The sequence below is a fragment of the Ostrinia furnacalis genome, unplaced genomic scaffold (assembly GCF_004193835.3).
Source record: "Ostrinia furnacalis isolate ACB-3 unplaced genomic scaffold, ASM419383v2 OfSCF0918, whole genome shotgun sequence".
NCBI lineage: Eukaryota > Metazoa > Arthropoda > Insecta > Lepidoptera > Crambidae > Ostrinia > Ostrinia furnacalis.
This window is the reverse complement of record NW_021131157.1, coordinates 165449-182251: the sequence shown is the minus strand read 5'-3', so window position 1 is coordinate 182251 and position 16803 is coordinate 165449. Positions and strand designations below refer to the sequence as shown.

At 41.4% G+C, this 16803-nt stretch overlaps 2 protein-coding genes across 3 annotated transcripts; both read right to left on the bottom strand.

Moving 5' to 3' along the window:
* Window positions 1–151: 151 nt before the first annotated feature.
* On the bottom strand, window positions 152–9191 carry LOC114350555 (RNA-binding protein 28). Of its 2 annotated transcripts, none has more exons than XM_028301397.1 (12): window positions 8998–9191; window positions 8647–8911; window positions 8315–8434; window positions 7968–8225; window positions 7602–7769; window positions 6826–7006; window positions 5848–6025; window positions 5194–5353; window positions 3372–3477; window positions 1930–2094; window positions 1345–1444; window positions 152–762 (listed from the first exon to the last, which is right to left on the bottom strand). In XM_028301397.1, the coding sequence occupies exons 1-12, from the start codon at window positions 9016–9018 to the stop codon at window positions 205–207; spliced, it is 2280 nt and encodes a 759-aa protein (XP_028157198.1). In that variant the 5' UTR covers window positions 9019–9191; the 3' UTR covers window positions 152–204. The 2 variants fall into 2 exon arrangements, with proteins under 2 accessions (XP_028157198.1, XP_028157199.1); XM_028301398.1 differs by having other exon boundaries at window positions 8647–8899.
* Window positions 9192–11259: 2068 nt separating this feature from the next.
* On the bottom strand, window positions 11260–13486 carry LOC114350547 (protein arginine methyltransferase NDUFAF7 homolog, mitochondrial). The gene is made up of 6 exons (XM_028301388.1): window positions 13004–13486; window positions 12756–12896; window positions 12479–12598; window positions 12076–12336; window positions 11672–11863; window positions 11260–11503 (listed from the first exon to the last, which is right to left on the bottom strand). The coding sequence occupies exons 1-6, from the start codon at window positions 13433–13435 to the stop codon at window positions 11324–11326; spliced, it is 1326 nt and encodes a 441-aa protein (XP_028157189.1). The 5' UTR covers window positions 13436–13486; the 3' UTR covers window positions 11260–11323.
* Window positions 13487–16803: the final 3317 nt, after the last annotated feature.

The window sequence follows — 16803 nt, the reverse complement described above, 5'->3', positions numbered from 1 at the left end:
TTAAACTGCAATCTCCAACCCGCCTGCCTAGCGTGGAGATTATGGCTCATAGTCCAGCAGTGGACTGTAAAGGGCTGTTGATGATGATGATGATATTCAAGAATGACTTGTATCGGGTCTTACCAAAGAAATGATTAATAAAAAAACTGAATACATATTTACAATTAAATGTATTTAAAAACGAATATAATACATAATGTACATTTACTTAAGTATATCCCTAATATTATTCGACTTGAACTTCTTCCTTTTATTTTTCTTGCCGGGCGCTTTATTAATTTTCTGTTTCGGCTGCTTCACCCTTTCCTTGGCCGCCATTTTGAGTCGCATGGCCTTCTTACTTTTTTTCTTTTCCATTTTGACCTGTTGTCTATGGACGTCCGCCTGTTGTCGCAATTTATGATTGCTCCTCATTTTGTGTTGAGAACCCTCTTTAGCAGTTAATCCAGTGTATTCATTAGATTCGTCGTTTCTTGGTCTCCTTACGAATTTCCCTGCGCTGTTTTCATTTTGGTTTTGATGTTTCTTCCCCATTAACCTCTTTTTAGCGAAGTCATCATTATGGTTTTTAGGTTTATCGAATCTGCCTTTTTTCACGTAACTCTCGTCCGGCGGGGCCATGTTTTTGCGTTTCCTGTTTTTCGATTGGTTATCGTTGTCCGGTTTGTTGGCCGTTGGGTTGTTGGCGATGGATTTTTCCAGACGCTTCTTTCTGGCGTTCAGCGCGGTTCTATCTTCTATGGAAAAGGAGACGATGGGCCTCTGGAAAATAATGTTTTTGATAGAGAACCACCTCAAGCTCCATCTAATATGGTAATAGTAGAAGAAAGAAGCACTTCAAAATATTGCCAGTTATAGTTCTTGCAACTCACGAAGGCGAGTGAGCTTTACTTGTGTGTGTGTGTGTGTGTGTGTGTGTGTGTGTACGTGTACATGCACATAACGATAGTGTCAGCATAGACATTTCTGTCAAAACGCTAGTAGCGAGCCACCACACATGTAAAGCTCACTCGCCTTTGAGAATTGCAACAACTACAGTCAGATTGATTATTTTGTGCTTTGTGTCAAATAAACTTAAATCAGTAAGAGTTACACATGGAAGAATATTTATAAACTTGTTTTTTTTTTTTTTTTGGAGGCAAACGAGCAGACGGATCACCTGATGGTAAGTGATTACCGTCGCCCATAGACACCAGCAGACCCAGTGGCGTTACAGGTGCGTTGCCGGCCTTTAAGGTAAAGATACGCTCTCCTCTTGAAAGCTTGCAGGTCGTATCCGTCCGGAAACACCGCAGTCGACAGTCCATTCCACAGTTTGGTTGTATGGGGCAGGAAGTTACTTACATTGTTCTGATCGATAATGTCTGGGTTGTTGTTCAACTTTCTCAGGCAGGTAAGTGCATCTTCGTGTCGAGTGAACATTACGAAGCCGTAGCCTTTTGACCTGTAAAAAACGTACAGTTTTAATGACATCCAAATAATTATATTGAAATGGTATTTGAAAAAGATTTTTATAATCCCTATTTTGTGTCGGTATCGCATCGGCACAGTTATACCGATCACTGACATAAGTAAACGAAACGGTGCTCGACTCTTGAGACAAGCTAAATTACAGCATATTGTTGACGGTATTGTGTAGATATTTTTTTAATACCTTCGCGAAGAAAAATCGTAAAACTTTTGTAAACTACGTTGTACATATTATTAAGATAGTTTCATCCACAAAGACGCGCCCCACCAATGTTTGGTCGAGAGAGAAGCGCGGGGTGCGGGGAGTTTGATTCGAGCAATCCGAGCGTCATTATTGTAGTGTGCGTGTGCACTCATAGATGATTTAGCGTGTACCTACCGATAACACTCAAACATTAGCGGAAGAATGGTGGGGCGCGTCTTCGTGAATAACATGATCTATTCTGTAATGTGACTCACGGGTGCTGTCCGTCTGTCCCGAGCGGCGCGCGCAGGTCACGCATCACACGAGCCTCCGTGACGACGGCGGCGCGTCCCGCAGCCGCCACGCAAACCCGCCGCAAGCGAGTGTCATTCCACGAGGGAGGCAGGTTGGATACCACCAGCCGGTAGCGGGACACGAACCTGAAAAAACGATGTTCTATTGAGCTGAAACCACTCCGAAAATAAGCATAATTTAAAAGTCCGGTCGCCGAACACGGGTAATTTCGTCCAATGACCCCAAGCTACCCATTCTTATTGCTCGCGCGTAATTATATCGCTGTCGCGAATGTGTGACGAGCGGTCACAGTGAGTGTGCGAAATTCTACGTGCTCGGCGACCGGACTTTAGCTTAGTTGGAGAAGTAAACGAGACATCTTTTTTAGAAAAAAAGTAATTACTAAGCCGCACTTCTGACCCGCACTGTGAGAGTCGACACTGGCGAACCGGGTCAAAAATGGACTAAAATTGTATCACGTCACAGTTGAACATTTGTAGTAGACACTTTGTAAAACACATCTAGCCCTGAAAATCGAAGTAGTTTTCAGTCTCTGTAACTTTTTCCCTTTACGGGTATATTCAGTGTTGCAGTTTGTGAGACTATTTTTTTACTCATTCACGCAAAAAGTACAGAATACAATACATGAGTTGGTAGTTTATACCTCTATATCTAAATCTCAGTGAATTTCAGACTCCCAAAAATGTTTAGTCTCTCTTTCTCTCTAGGACTTTCGGCCGACAAAAAAATTCAGTCTTTATTTTCAAATTCAAATATTTTATTAATCAGATTACAGTTGATCCATGGGTTAGTATGAATGAAATGTATTTGGGGTAAAGGTGATGTGCATTTAAATTCAAAATTATTTATTGTGAAACATAGGTGTTTACAAATACTACACTCGGCATCAAATAAACCGCACCTCCCGCGACAAGCACTTATCAAACGTGTGCATCCCCACTTCCCACCAACATTGGTACCATTTGAAAGCCTAGTTCTAAACTTAATTTCATTAAAGGAAAGGTTTTTACCCCAAAAATGTGTTTTTAGAAGGATTTTATGGCTATAAAACTGTTAAATTGGGATTAATCGCTATCCATCTGTTAAAAAAGACACGTAAGATGATTATTTGGTTTTATAACCACAAAAATTGGTCTAATTGATCCCATAGGTGAGCCCCAAGTGAGGCCTTTTTTCAAGTCATATTTATGGTACCTGTTAAGTGTTTATGAAAAAATTAAATGTGTATGTTTATTTATTGGGCTTTCAAATATTGTTGGGGCACCATGATTGTTTCAGAAGAAAATCTTTAAAGTTCGCGTCGCGGAAGGTGCGGTTTATTTGATGTTGAGTGTAATATTATCACGTTGTGATAGTCTCACTATGAAGCAAAAGTAAATATGTATAAGTCTACAATACATACCTGTTGAGGTTCTTAAGCATCTGGGTCTTGCTACGCTCGAGCGCCAGCCGCTTGGCCATGTCCGAGCTCGACACGCCCAGCGCCGCTCGGCTGCCCGCTGCCACCACTGCGGGACACAAGGACACGTCAGTTAGGGCATCCAGTACAAGCTACGTACGTGGTTTTAGCGTCAAGAGAGCTGATGCAGCTACACGACATTAGCGAGACACGCAGCACACGAAGTCACGGTCAGCTGACGCTGCCACGAGAGGTCAGGTAAGCTGACGCTGCCAGGCGATGTGAACGTGCTCCCATTATTAAGTTCGTAAGGCTAAGAACCCATGTTGCGGGCCCGCAGTTTCTGTAGAATGCAGATACGTAAAAACTAATGCACAACGGGCGCGGAAGAATCACGCGGGTCGGGATAACCGCCCGATCGGTGGGCGACCATTTTTGACCAGTGTCTTAGCGCGCGGCGCGATTTTCACCCGCGGCGGGCGCGTTCTTAGAATAACCGCGCAAATAACCGCTCCCGTGAGTTTTGAAATAAAACCGCAATTCCACAACCGCCGCGGGCGCGGGTGAAATTCGCGCCGTGAGTTCTTAGCCTAACTGTTATGCTTTACCAACGCGTGCAGATCGCCTTCGCCGACGCGATCATTGGGAAATGACAGGTCGCCTGAACTTGCGCGTTACGCGTTGGTGTGGTTGAAGGTTTCTGTTATCAATGGAATGACTGCTAAGAATATTTTCAATAGTAGACCAATAGAAGAATCCCGTGCCTGCGGCGTACCATAATAGTATGATTGTTAGCGCCAAGTCCGAACACTAGTGTAGTGACCACCACCTTCTTAATCGGGTACAAGATGCGGTTGTTATAAACCGCTCTAAACAAAAATGATGTCGAAATGTTCCTATAGTATAAAGGTACGATTATTGGCGCCTCATGACGTGGCACTCACCGCCCTCCTTGACGAGATACAAGTTGCGATTGTCCTTGGGCTGCTCTGAACAAAAATGATGTCGAAATGTTCCTATAATGTAAAGGTTTGATTGCACATGGCATGGGGCACTCACCGCCCTCCTTGACGAGGTACGGGTTGCGGCCGCGCTTGCAGCGTCTGTCCATCCAGCCGCAGCGTCTGTCCGTCCAGTCGCTATAGCATGCACTCACCGCCCTCCTTGACGAGGTACAGGTTGCGGCCGCGCTTGCAGCGTCTGTCCATCCAGCCGCAGCGTCTGTCCGTCCAGTCGCTATAGTAGTACACTCACCGCCCTCCTTGACGAGGTACAGGTTGCGGCCGCGCTTGCAGCGTCTGTCCCTCCAGCCGCAGCGTCTGTCCGTCCAGTCGCTATAGTAGTACACTCACCGCCCTCCTTGACGAGGTACAGGTTGCGGCCGCGCTTGCAGCGTCTGTCCATCCAGTCGCAGCGTCTGTCCATCCAGCCGCAGCGTCTGTCCATCCAGCCGCAGCGTCTGTCCGTCCAGTCGCTACAGCAGTACACTCACCGCCCTCCTTGACGAGGTACAGGTTGAGGCCGCGCCTGCAGCGTCTGTCCATCCAGCCGCAGCGTCTGTCCCTCCAGCCGCAGCGTCTGTCCGTCCAGTCGCAGCGTCTGTCCGTCCAGTCGCTACAGCATGCACTCACCGCCCTCCTTGACGAGGTACGGGTTGCGGCCACGCCTGCAGCGTCTGTCCCTCCAGCCGCAGCGTCTGTCCGTCCAGTCGCTACAGCATGCACTCACCGCCCTCCTTGACGAGGTACGGGTTGCGGCCGCGCTTGCAGCGTCTGTCCCTCCAGCCGCAGCGTCTGTCCGTCCAGTCGCTACAGCATGCACTCACCGCCCTCCTTGACGAGGTACAGGTTGCGGTTGTCCTTGGGCTGGCGCGGCTGCTTGAGCAGGCTGTCGCGGCGCAGCGCCGGCCGCGCCTGCAGCGTCTGTCCATCCAGTCGTAGCGACGCCGCCGGCAGTGCCAGGAACTTGTCCGCGTCCTCCTGGTTCTGCAAAGGGTTACGGGTGACGTCACGGTAGTCCTTCACTGTATACAAGTTTGCCTGCGGCACTCCTTCAGTAGATGCTATATGATCCGAACGGAAGCCGTGTTCTGCGGCAAGAAAGTTTATGTCGTGATACTATATGATAGTACTCCCTGCAGAGGATGCTATAATAATATGACCTGTTGTAGACGTCAGACGAGGAAATAGTCCGCGTACACGTTACCATTTCGAAATCGCTTCATTGAAACGAAGAACAGCGAAGCTATTTGTAAAAGAAAACAATAATAATGTTAGGTAGACAATCATATTGAGAGACCTCTCTCATATAAATATTAAATTGAACACTCATTTACAGTGGAGTATTTGCACATACCCATTTGGACTCAAATGATCCAACCGTGGAAACAAGTGAGAGTGGCAAATATGGCAGATGGATCTGATGATTTGTGAACTTGTTGAGATATGTGGCAGATGCTAGTAAGGAACAAGCGACTCACGGTAAACTTGATGAAGCCCGAGCCCTTGGAGTGCTCGGTGAGCTTATCGACGCAGACGAGCGCATAGCGCACGGGCGCGGTGCCCTCCGCGAATTCCCGCAACTGTGCGCTGTCCACGCTAAACGGCACGTTGCTGACGAACACTGTGCAGCCGTCCTCTGCATCGTTCAGCTGGGTCCTGGCGAGATAGAGATAGTTGGTACTGACTACTGCTGCTTCTCAGCCGATATGTTGGTGGTTGTCGGAAAAGTTATACAGTAGAATATCGATTATCCGGATTCATTCATTCTTCCCGGTTCTAATTACCGATTTAGGGTCTGGACCCATCAAAACGGCAAGGCGCCGCCACCGTAACACGGTACAGACGTCGTCTTGGTTCATTGTTATAAGAAATGGATTCATCCAATGGTCTAAAATGATGTATTGAAAACCCTTTCTATTGTAAAAAGTAAATATTTGTTTGATTTTCCTTTGAAATCGATTATCCGGATAATCGGGATTCTACTGTATCATGAGAAGCTTCCCAACTTTTCAGGACCAACCATATGTTGTCGCAAGTAGTTTTTGGGACAAACTTGACCTTCACTTAAGTTTTTATTGGCTGTCAAGCTGTAGATCCTGACTACACAGAGGTTGCAAAGTGGGAATGAGTGGAGGGAATAGTAGCCTTGTTAAAAAGTAAAGTAAACTACATTTGGGACATGTATGAGTGCCCTCAAAAGGGGCTAATTATTAAGGGGCTGTTATTATAACAGTTTTCCCTGCAACCACTTTAAAAAAAAAGATTATTATTAATTTTTGGTTTTACAAATTACTAAAAGTCCCATTAGCCCCTTGTTCTTGTTTAACTTTGGCACAATGTTTATTAGCAATAACTGTTTTATGATTATAAAAATTATCCCACCCAGGAAGGAAGAATGAAGGTCAAGATAGAGCAATAGAGTAAAGAAACCACCATAATATTGATCATGAACTTACCGCTTCCATTCCGGTTTAGTGCTGGTTTGGCTTTGATCATCATCAACATCATCTTCTTCCTCCTCCTGGTCCTCATCATCTTTTTCATCATCACTATCTTCATCATCGCTTTTATCGTCTTCATCATCACTTTCTGCTGAAGAATCATCCTCTTCTTTTACAGAATCACCATCTGATTCACCTAAAATTGATTGAAAAATGATCAAATCTTGCCTGGGGCAGAAAAATTCTTAAGTGGTGACCACGAGCCGAAAGACGTTAGTGTGGGCAGGTTTCCCACTAGGTGGACCGACGATCTGGTGAAGGTCGCGGGAGCTGCGGGCGCAGGGCCGGTCTATGTGGAAAACCTTGGGGGAGGCCTTTGTCCAGCAGTGGACGTCTTTCGGCTGTAACCTTATAGTGAGTGAGTGAGTGAGTGAGTGATCCATCCGACCGATTTCGGCCATGGCGACCACTCCGACTCCTAGTTGTCTTGGCGGCGTTGGTGTGTAACCTTATAAATCAATGGATGAAGACTGCCTAATGCAGGGTTTCCCAATTTTTTTTTGCCAAGGAACCCTAATTGATTATACTTTTCCTAGCGGAACCCCCGTACTACTCCGCCCGCACGCCCTGCCCCTCCCTTGTGCGTAAACAAGTCGGTGCGAGCGAACAACGTCGGTCACGAAACGTGGGATAATATTTTTTACGGAACCCTTGCGGCCTTTCCACGGAACCCCAGGGTTCCGCGGACCACCATTCGGGAACCGCTGGCCTAAAGTATAACGTAAAATTACTTTTAATCTCAGCCTTCACATCGTCATTGGAGATGTTTAGTGGAGGCTCATCTTCGTCGCTGTCGGAGTCTTCCTTCTTGACATCCTCTTGCATCTCCAGCTGCTGGTTCACGATGTGCTGCATGTACTTGTCCTTGGCCACCGCCCAGTCCACGGATATTGGACGGCCTGGAAATATGGAGCAGAGGATGAAAATTAACTAAAACAAGATAGAGGAGACTGTATTGATATTAAACTACGTTTATTGGAGCTGCAAAGGTCTTAGCTCAGCAGTGGGATAAGACAGACACTATCTATCTATCAAATGTAGAAAATATAAGTAAGATGATGAAACTTAAATAATATTGATGAATTTTTGATACACACCCAAAAATGGCTTCATGTTAGTGCTCAACAGAGCTTTCTTGGCCATTGGCACATTCTTGAAATGTACGAACGCACACCCAACCAGTTTGCCATCCGGTTTCTTGAGAAGTTTCACCTCCAATATATCACCGTAGGTTTGGAAATGCTCCTTCAAGGATTCTTCAGTGGCTTTGAAGCTCACATTTCTTATGATAAGACGTGCATTGCGGTTGATACGTTGTTTATTTTTATCCTTGTCTGATTTGGTTTGATCTTCATCTAAAACAAAAATGGTTTAAAATATCAAATTGAATTAACAGACATCATCATTTAATTTTGAAGATATTTGAAAGTATTCCGTAACTTACCCTTAACTGTAATTTTTTCGTAATCACCAAAAGTTGCACTCTTCTTGGGAGGTTGGTCCTGCTCTGCATTCTCCCCATATTTATGCCTGGGCACTGCCCAAGAGACGTAAATGGGACGGTCTGAAATTTATTTGTTATCGAATATTATCATCTGATTGACAACATTGTTTTTCTTCTTCTTGTACCGTGCAATCAATCAGAAGTTAGAATAACAGTATTAATAATGTGCAGCATGTGGTATTTTAATATAGGTATGAAATTAAGTTTTGATCACTTTTTTAAGGCATTTACAGTGAAAATAACTCACAGTCAAGATAAAATAAGTACTTTACCTAGAAATGGTTTTTTATTAGTAGCAGTTATAGCCTTGTTGGCCATGGGCACGTGTGTGTAATGCACGAAGCCACATCCCACCAGCTTCCCGTCGGGCTTCCGAAGCAGTTTCACTTCTTCCACGGTCCCGTATTGGGAGAAGTGATCCCGCAAACTGTCTTCAGTCGCCTTGAAGGATATATTTCGAACAATAAGCCTAGCGTTCCTGTTGACTCCATCCTTATATTTTGTGTTTTCGCTGGCTTCTGCCTCCTGTTGAAATTTCTGAGTCATTTTATTAGTGTGTTTTTAAATGCCACACGCGGTTTTTAAACGTTCTAAGTATACGTTCAAATCAAAACATAACCTACCATAGCCACAAAATAACGCATGGCATGGACTGCGCACTATCTCTTCAACATGTATTACTACTAGTACTATATTTTGTAAGTAATAATATTTAGACCGTATACTCCCAGAAACACAAGAACAAAATAAAATTAATTGAAACTGCAAATAAAAATTCTCACACTTCGTCTGAGAATTTGACAGATTATTTAACTAGATTTGACAGCTCTTTTTAGGGATGGGGCAGTGGTAAATAATCGTTCTTATAGCCTGACCAGGAACATAAAAACCCTCGCCATGTTGCGGAAAACTAATGGTACTAATTTCTTTTAATGGCAACAGTAACTGAAAACTTCATTGACATGTCACCTTGCATGTCAGTCTATTGCTGTCAAAGTGTAAACAAAGTATATTTTAAATGTGCGCAATTGGTTTTATGAATTAAATTGCTAAAATATTTTTATAGTCGTGAAAGAAAAGTGGTTCACAATGTGTTAAAGTATTTGTCGAAGAGAAATACTAAGGGTTTGGACAATATTTTCATTGAATAATGTTTCCGACAAAGGTTGTCAAATTGACTGACATGTTTATCGTATAGTACAGTCCACTATGAAAATTAGCTGTGGTTTGTTTCAAATACCTATTTTAACATTTTTTGTCACTTTCTAAGTGTTGAATTTTATGGGGTTGGGAAAGAAGTACCGAGTTTGAAGCGTTCATGAGCAGACATTGCAGTTGAATATTCAAGTTCTGAATTTGATTATCAATGAATAATAAAATAAATTGTACTAGCTCGATTGATGGTTTCATTTAATTTATTTAAATCAGGTTACCTATAATAATATTTTTTCGTTAATTTATGAGAATATCAAATTAGCCCGTAATACTGAATCCTGATACATAAAGTTAGCCTATTAATTTAACACAGGTACGACTGTACTCAGTGTTGCACTATCAAATGCAATTGACGCGCCTCTGTGCCAGGGTTTTTATGTTCCTGGTCAGGCTATAAAATTCAATTAAATTGTTGAATCGAACACAGAAAAAAGGTTTAGCAGACTTTTTAACCTTTTACTGGTATAGAGAAAAATCACAGGATAGGAACAGGAGGCACCACAGATATGGAGGCACAGACAGGGGTATCATCATCAGTCATCACATTCACAAATTCACATTATACAGGGTGGAATTTTGTAATGCCACCTGGAGGGAAAGTACTCCTAATATTGTAGATAGAATTTTTTTCTCAAAGAAAACATTCCTTTATTTTTGAAAAGAAATAGAAAGATTTCAAAAAAATTTGCTTGCCACACCTGGGAACCGAACCAACTAAAATCTGTTAAAAATTACACCCTGTATTTTTATTGCATCGATCGTTATGGTTAAGTATAAGGATGAAATCTTTCTAACAAACTTGATACATGAAATGAAAGGAAAACCATGAAATCTTAAATTATTTTAATTATGTGCAGTAAATTGTATGGTATGGTAGTGAATTTTCGAAAAAAATTCGAAAATCTTTGAATGCAGCTCTCTTTCTTTTAAAAAATAAAGGAATGTTTTCTTTCAGTAAATTTTCAACCGACTTCAAAAAAAAGGAGGAGGTTTTCAATTCGACCCGTATGTTTTTTTTTTTCTATGTTTGTTACGCGATAACTCCGCCAATTATGAACCGATTTGAACAAATCTTTTTTCGGCGTATAGGTAATACCTCAAGGGTGGTCCCATTTAAATTTAATAATAGAAAAAACAACCCCCAAGGGTGGAAAATTGGGGATGAACTTTTTTATACGCAATATCTCCGCCGATTATAAATCAATTTGAACGATTATTTTTTTGTTGAATAGGTATTATCAAAAGGGTGGTTTCATGCGAATTTGAAGAAAATATTTCACCCCCAAGGGTGGAAAATTGGGGATGAACTTTTTTATACGCAATATACCCCCAAGGGTGGAAAATTGGGGATGAACTTTTTTATACGCAATTTTCAGTTTTTTTTGTGTTCACGCATTTGAAGTCGGTTTTATTTTTTTTTAAAGTTAATTTTATGTACAGTATTAAGAGTACTTTCCCTCCAGGTGGCATTACAAAATTCCACCCTGTATATCATTCATAAAGGCAACCCAATTAATAAAATAAAGTACACGAGTGAAACTCTGTGTCCATTTCTAAATATTTTTTGGAATAGCACTTTAAATTGACTTTTAATATTTAAAGTAAATTTAAAAGTATTTAAAGTCAAAGATTTCAATTATAGTAATTTGATAGTAAAAAAAAACTTTTAATAAAAACAAACGTTATGTATATTTTTAAATAATATTTACAGTATTTATATCAATTATTTTATAACTAGGGTTTAGGTACAGAAAAACCTAAAGGCGGATGCTGCTCCAATATCTTTTCCATGGAAGATGGGTACAATGCCATAAATTTAAATCTTTCGCCCATTTTTTTAGGATCCACTAGCATCTCGTATGCACTTTTGATTTTTTCTTTCTCTTCTTCTGTCTTAGCATTGTCCATCAGTACCTGTAAAATATTTTGTTTATTAATTGACAGTATTTTATCAATTTTTATCTATAAACATTTCTATTGGCACTGTGTGTGTTTAAACACTCAACATTGGCTAAATGCACCATGGAGGCCATTGAAAATGAATAATAATATTCAGGTATCAAATCTTCCACGAAATCTCACCTGCAAACGCACTCGTGCCTGCATTCTTTCCAAGAAATCGTTCTGTTGCACAGGGCCCATTACTATGGCATAGTTGTCATCGCTTGGAGTTTTGGCAGCTGCGATTCTAAGCTGCATGAAATCCACATCAGCGGTGAGGTCACTGGCACCAGGGTTCTCTAATGGGTCTACCACTTTATGCTTATGGAACGCCTGAAAGGTTAAAGAATGGTTATTGTAAATTTTGTAATAAGCTTCCGGGTAAAGAAGATTTGTTTCTCTTAAATTGCCTACTATTGCTGTATGGTCAAAATATTTACTAAGAGAGGTTGCAATATGGTTTAAATTTTCCAGAAGACAGACTACTATTGCAACTTTTAATCTAATTATTAAAAAACCTTTTATATTACACTAAATATACATACCCTAAATGTGTCTCCTTTTTCACCTTCATGGCCGTAGTCAGCGATCAACGCTATTCCTCCACACTCATCAACTCTCTGAGCAAGTTGTCTAGCGATACCGAGACTTCTTGGACTGACTTCAATTTCAGTTCGGTCTCCAGAGTCCAGTGGTGGTCGCAGTAATACCTTTACTGATTGTGTTTCTTTTGCTGATATTCTATAATAAAGTTTACCAGTTTCATCTATGTCTATTAATATTTCTTTCCAGCCATCTTCAGTTTTCTAGAACAAGGGATAGTTTAATTATTTAACCAATAGTGTTAGAAATATTTGCAACTTGTCAAAAATTTCTAAACATTCATGTATTTAAAAAAAAACTAAGTATGATCTTTATACAAAACATTTATGTATCTCTTCACTATACCTGAAACTTATGAATGGGAAGTACATCAAAGAATTCATGGGCTATATACCAGGAAAATTCATGTGGCACCTTTTTCAAGTCATTATACCAGTATACTTTGATACCGCTTAACGTTTCACCCTGAAAAATAAATATTCATTTATTAAGTAAGATGTAAGTTACAATTACAAAACTAAGCCTCAGTTACACCACTTTAGCTTTAACCATAACAGTAAGACCGAACTAAAGTAAAATGGTGCAACCCAGGGTTAGAATACTATACAAAAATCATGATTACCTCATAATTATATGGAGATTCAATATCAGTAGCTCTGTGTGATATACAAAGCCTGTTTGCTTGCACATTTTGCATCGTAGATGAGACTTCAACTAAGTGTAGGCTCACATTGGTTGATTCATAGCCAAGACGATTAAGAACCTTGAACGAAAACCAATACAATTAGAAATTAATACTAAAACGAAATACTTTACATTATAATTTCTATCTTTAACAGTATGGAATAATGATAGTGATATTTTTTATACCCTTAAAATGTCGACCATTAAAGTTCCTTTCCCGGGACCAAGTTCAACGATATTCAAGGGTTTGCCGAAACCCATTTTCTGCGTCTCTGCATAAAACCAGATGGCTAGGATTTCTCCAAACAGCTGACTTATTTCTGGAGAGGTTATGAAATCCCCTGCTTCGCCAATCACTTCCTTCTTCATGTAATATCCTTCAGTAGGGTTCGTTATCACTATGTGCATGTACTCGGCCACTGTTATAGGCCCATTTAGACGGATCTTCTCTTTAATTATTTCCATTAAACTAGGAGCCGAGCCCGGTGCAGGCATTTTCAATGTTTTAGGATCCGGTCTTTTTATTACTTTGTAGCCGTAGCTCCTCGACGATATTGATGGTATTATCATTTTATTGCACATTCGAAATATATTTCTAGTATTCATAATCGAAATCATTCAAGCAGAAGAAAATCAAGAAAATAAATTAAAAGAGAAGAAAATAAATATTTGAATGAATGAAACTGACATACAAATATGACAATCAGCTGATAATTAATTAGTGATGTGCATCTATAAGGTTAGGGCGAAAGTATCGATATAATTTCCTCCTAATAAACTATGATTTTTTCGTACTTAATTACCTAGCTAGCATTTCATAGCATTGCGAGCGATCACTATTCAATGCTGTGCTGGGCCCTGATTCTTTTTGAAATTGACCTTCAATTTTAGCTAAATATCTCATGTGACAATGAAAATACTAGGAAGGTACGTCTATTACCGGGATACCGAATTTGCACCTCAGCTGAAATAAAAAACGGAGTGCAACTGGAGGAGAAGAAGCGCTAATGAATTGGAGACGTTAAAAATTAGCGCAATCGGGGCACTGAGCCCCGATTATGGTAATTTTTAACGTCTCCAATCCAGACGCGCTTCATAATTCTGCGATACGATTGGTCAAAACAGCTGACGTAAACAGATGTCGGCCCATGAAGCTAAAGATAAAAATGGAGGGCAAAGTTGGAACAAAAACTTGAGTCAAATACCTACTTATATCTATCTTAAGAAATTCCATCAAGCACCAAGTGCTTCCAGAATTTAAAACGAATCACATTCAGGCTACGACTATTGCGGTGGAAAGCGGCTGTGGACAGCTTAACCTGTCGGCGGTATACTGTCCGCCCAGACATACAATAAGTTCAACAAACTTCACGGAATACTTCTCAACATTGGGGGGAAGATATGTGGCTGGTGGTGACTGGAACGCCAAAAATACATACTGGGGATCTAGGCTAACAACAACTAGAGGCAGGCAACTAAAACTAAGCCTCGACGAAAACAACCTCAACTGCATTTCATCAGGAGAACCAACGTATTGGCCCTCAGATCCAAATAAAAAACCAGATTTGTTGGACTTCTTCGTGACAAAGGGACTTTCGGCAAATTACATGAAGGCGGAATCCAGCTTAGACAGTAGCTCCGACCACACTCCTGTTCTTCTTACTATTAGTACGACTATCATTAGCCATGAGAAATCTGAAACCTTGTGCAACAACCTCACTGATTGGGAAGGCTTCAGAGAATACATTGACGAATGCATCGAGATAAAAGTATCCCTGAAAACACCAGACGAGATAGATGACGCAACCCAATATATTACTAATCTAATACAAAGGGCTTGCTGGATCAACACTCCCCTAAAAAAAGAATCAAATTGCAAAGTGGGTGGGAACTTACCTCTCGAGATCAAACGCCAAATACTAGAGAAGAGAAAACTACGTAGGATATGGCACCAAACTGGGCATAAAAGTGACAAGACTGCACTAAACAAAGCCATTAGAGAGTTGAAAAACTCAATAGATATTATAAATGATGCCACACTGAGGGACAAACTGGAAAATTTAACTGCCACAAAATCCACAGAGTACTCTCTCTGGAAGTTTACAAAGGAGTTGAATAGGCCACAGCAATATAAATGCCCCCTAAGGGCACAGGTTGGTTGGACTAGGACAAGTAAAGAAAAAGCCAACGTTTTTGCAAAACACCTATCCACCATTTTTACACCTAATGAAGGCAGCAACGCGGAGTTTGAAAATGAGGTCGAATGTACACTGCAGCAGGACCTGCAACTGTCCATTCCACCAAGACCGGTCACAGTTGGGGAACTGAAGAGAACCGTATACAGATTACAAAACAGAAAGGCCCCTGGATTCGATCTCATTACAAAAGAAATTATCATGCAACTCCCCAGGAAGGCATTGGTTTTCCTGGTCGTTCTCTTTAACGGTATGCTTCGAGTACAATATTTTCCCAGATTATGGAAGGTATCAATAGTAACAATGATACACAAACCGGGAAAGCCCCCGGAGGACCCCTCGTCGTACAGACCCATAAGCCTCTTGCCTGTGCTGTCTAAAGTGTTTGAGAGGATCCTCTTGAGCAGAATATCACCCATACTCAATGAAAACCTAACAATACCTCAACACCAGTTTGGTTTTAGACAGCAGCACTCTACGGTAGAACAGGTGCATCGGGTGTGTGATAGAATAAGACAGTCCTTCGAAAAAAAGGAATACTGCTCCGCTGTATTCTTGGATATCCAGGCAGCCTTTGATAAAGTGTGGCATAGAGGCCTCCTCTACAAAATAAAAACATACCTACCGCATAGTTTTTACCTATTGATGGAGTCATACCTCACAAACAGAATTTTCCAGGTGAGAGAGGACGGAGAACTGTCTGTTATAAAAGATGTAATGGCGGGAGTTCCACAAGGATCTGTGCTTGGCCCCGTATTATATACTATCTACACTGCTGACCTCCCAGAAACACAAGATGTAACAACGGCTACATTTGCTGATGACACTGCAATCCTAGCAAGCAGCAAGGATCCAATTGCAGCATCCGCCGTCTTGCAAAATAGCCTTGACAAAGTCGACGAATGGATCCAGAAATGGAGAATAAAAGCCAGCACAACTAAATCCGTGCATGTCACGTTCACATTAAGGAGGGGAAGCTGCGCTCCAGTGAAAATGGGAGGCAATGTATTGCCACAGAGTGAATCTGTTCGATACCTCGGTATGCATCTGGACAAAAGGCTGACCTGGAAAAAACACATCAAAACAAAAAGAGACGAGCTGAATATACGGTTTAGGAATATCTACTGGCTAATGGCACGTAACTCCAAACTGTCGATCGACAACAAACTGTTGATATACAAAGTGATCCTGAAACCAATATGGATGTACGGCGCACAGCTGTGGGGAAGTGCTAGTGACTCTAACATAAACATAGTGCAGAGACTGCAGAATGGCATCCTAAGAACCATCTCAAATGCACCATGGTTCATTACCAACACTGAAATCCACGAAGCTCTGAGCATGAGAACTGTTAGGGAGGAGCTAAAGCTGACAGGGAATAAATATAAAACGCGACTGGAAAATCACCCAAATCAGTTGGCTACTGCGTTGGCAACCATCAGCTACACTAAACGACTGAAGCGCCACGATATACTTGGTGACAGATGGTGAATGAGGAGTATCCTGCTGGGGAGCTCCTTCAACATGTCAAAACTGCATGGAACAAATCTGCTTATAGTTTGGGACTGATTGCAGATGAGCGCAAAAAAAAAAAAAAAAATTTAGATTAATAGGTAATTAAGAGTATAGAGAAAACATACCTTTCTGATTGTTATTCATGGGTACATTCAAGAACCGTTGCACCAACTCTTCGTTCTTCAGCACTGGATACCTCTCGCCAATCTCATCCATTGACAGGCCTTCGAACATCACTTTGGGGCATTCTGTTTTCTGTACTCCTGTGGAAATTAA

Excerpts from the sequence above, each read along its gene's own strand:
- LOC114350555 (XM_028301397.1), bottom strand. The coding sequence starts at position 9,018 with ATGCGTTATTTTGTGGCTATG. Across the intron at positions 8,435-8,646 it reads TAATAAAAAACCATTTCTAG|ACCGTCCCATTTACGTCTCT; the intron begins GTAAAGTACTTA and ends AATAAATTTCAG. Across the intron at positions 6,026-6,825 it reads ACTAAACCGGAATGGAAGCG|GACCCAGCTGAACGATGCAG; the intron begins GTAAGTTCATGA and ends CTATCTCGCCAG.
- LOC114350547 (XM_028301388.1), bottom strand. The coding sequence starts at position 13,435 with ATGATTTCGATTATGAATACTAGAAATATATTTCGAATGTGCAATAAA. Across the intron at positions 12,599-12,755 it reads AATCTCCATATAATTATGAG|GGTGAAACGTTAAGCGGTAT; the intron begins GTAATCATGATT and ends TTTATTTTTCAG. Across the intron at positions 12,337-12,478 it reads TTCCCATTCATAAGTTTCAG|AAAACTGAAGATGGCTGGAA; the intron begins GTATAGTGAAGA and ends CCCTTGTTCTAG.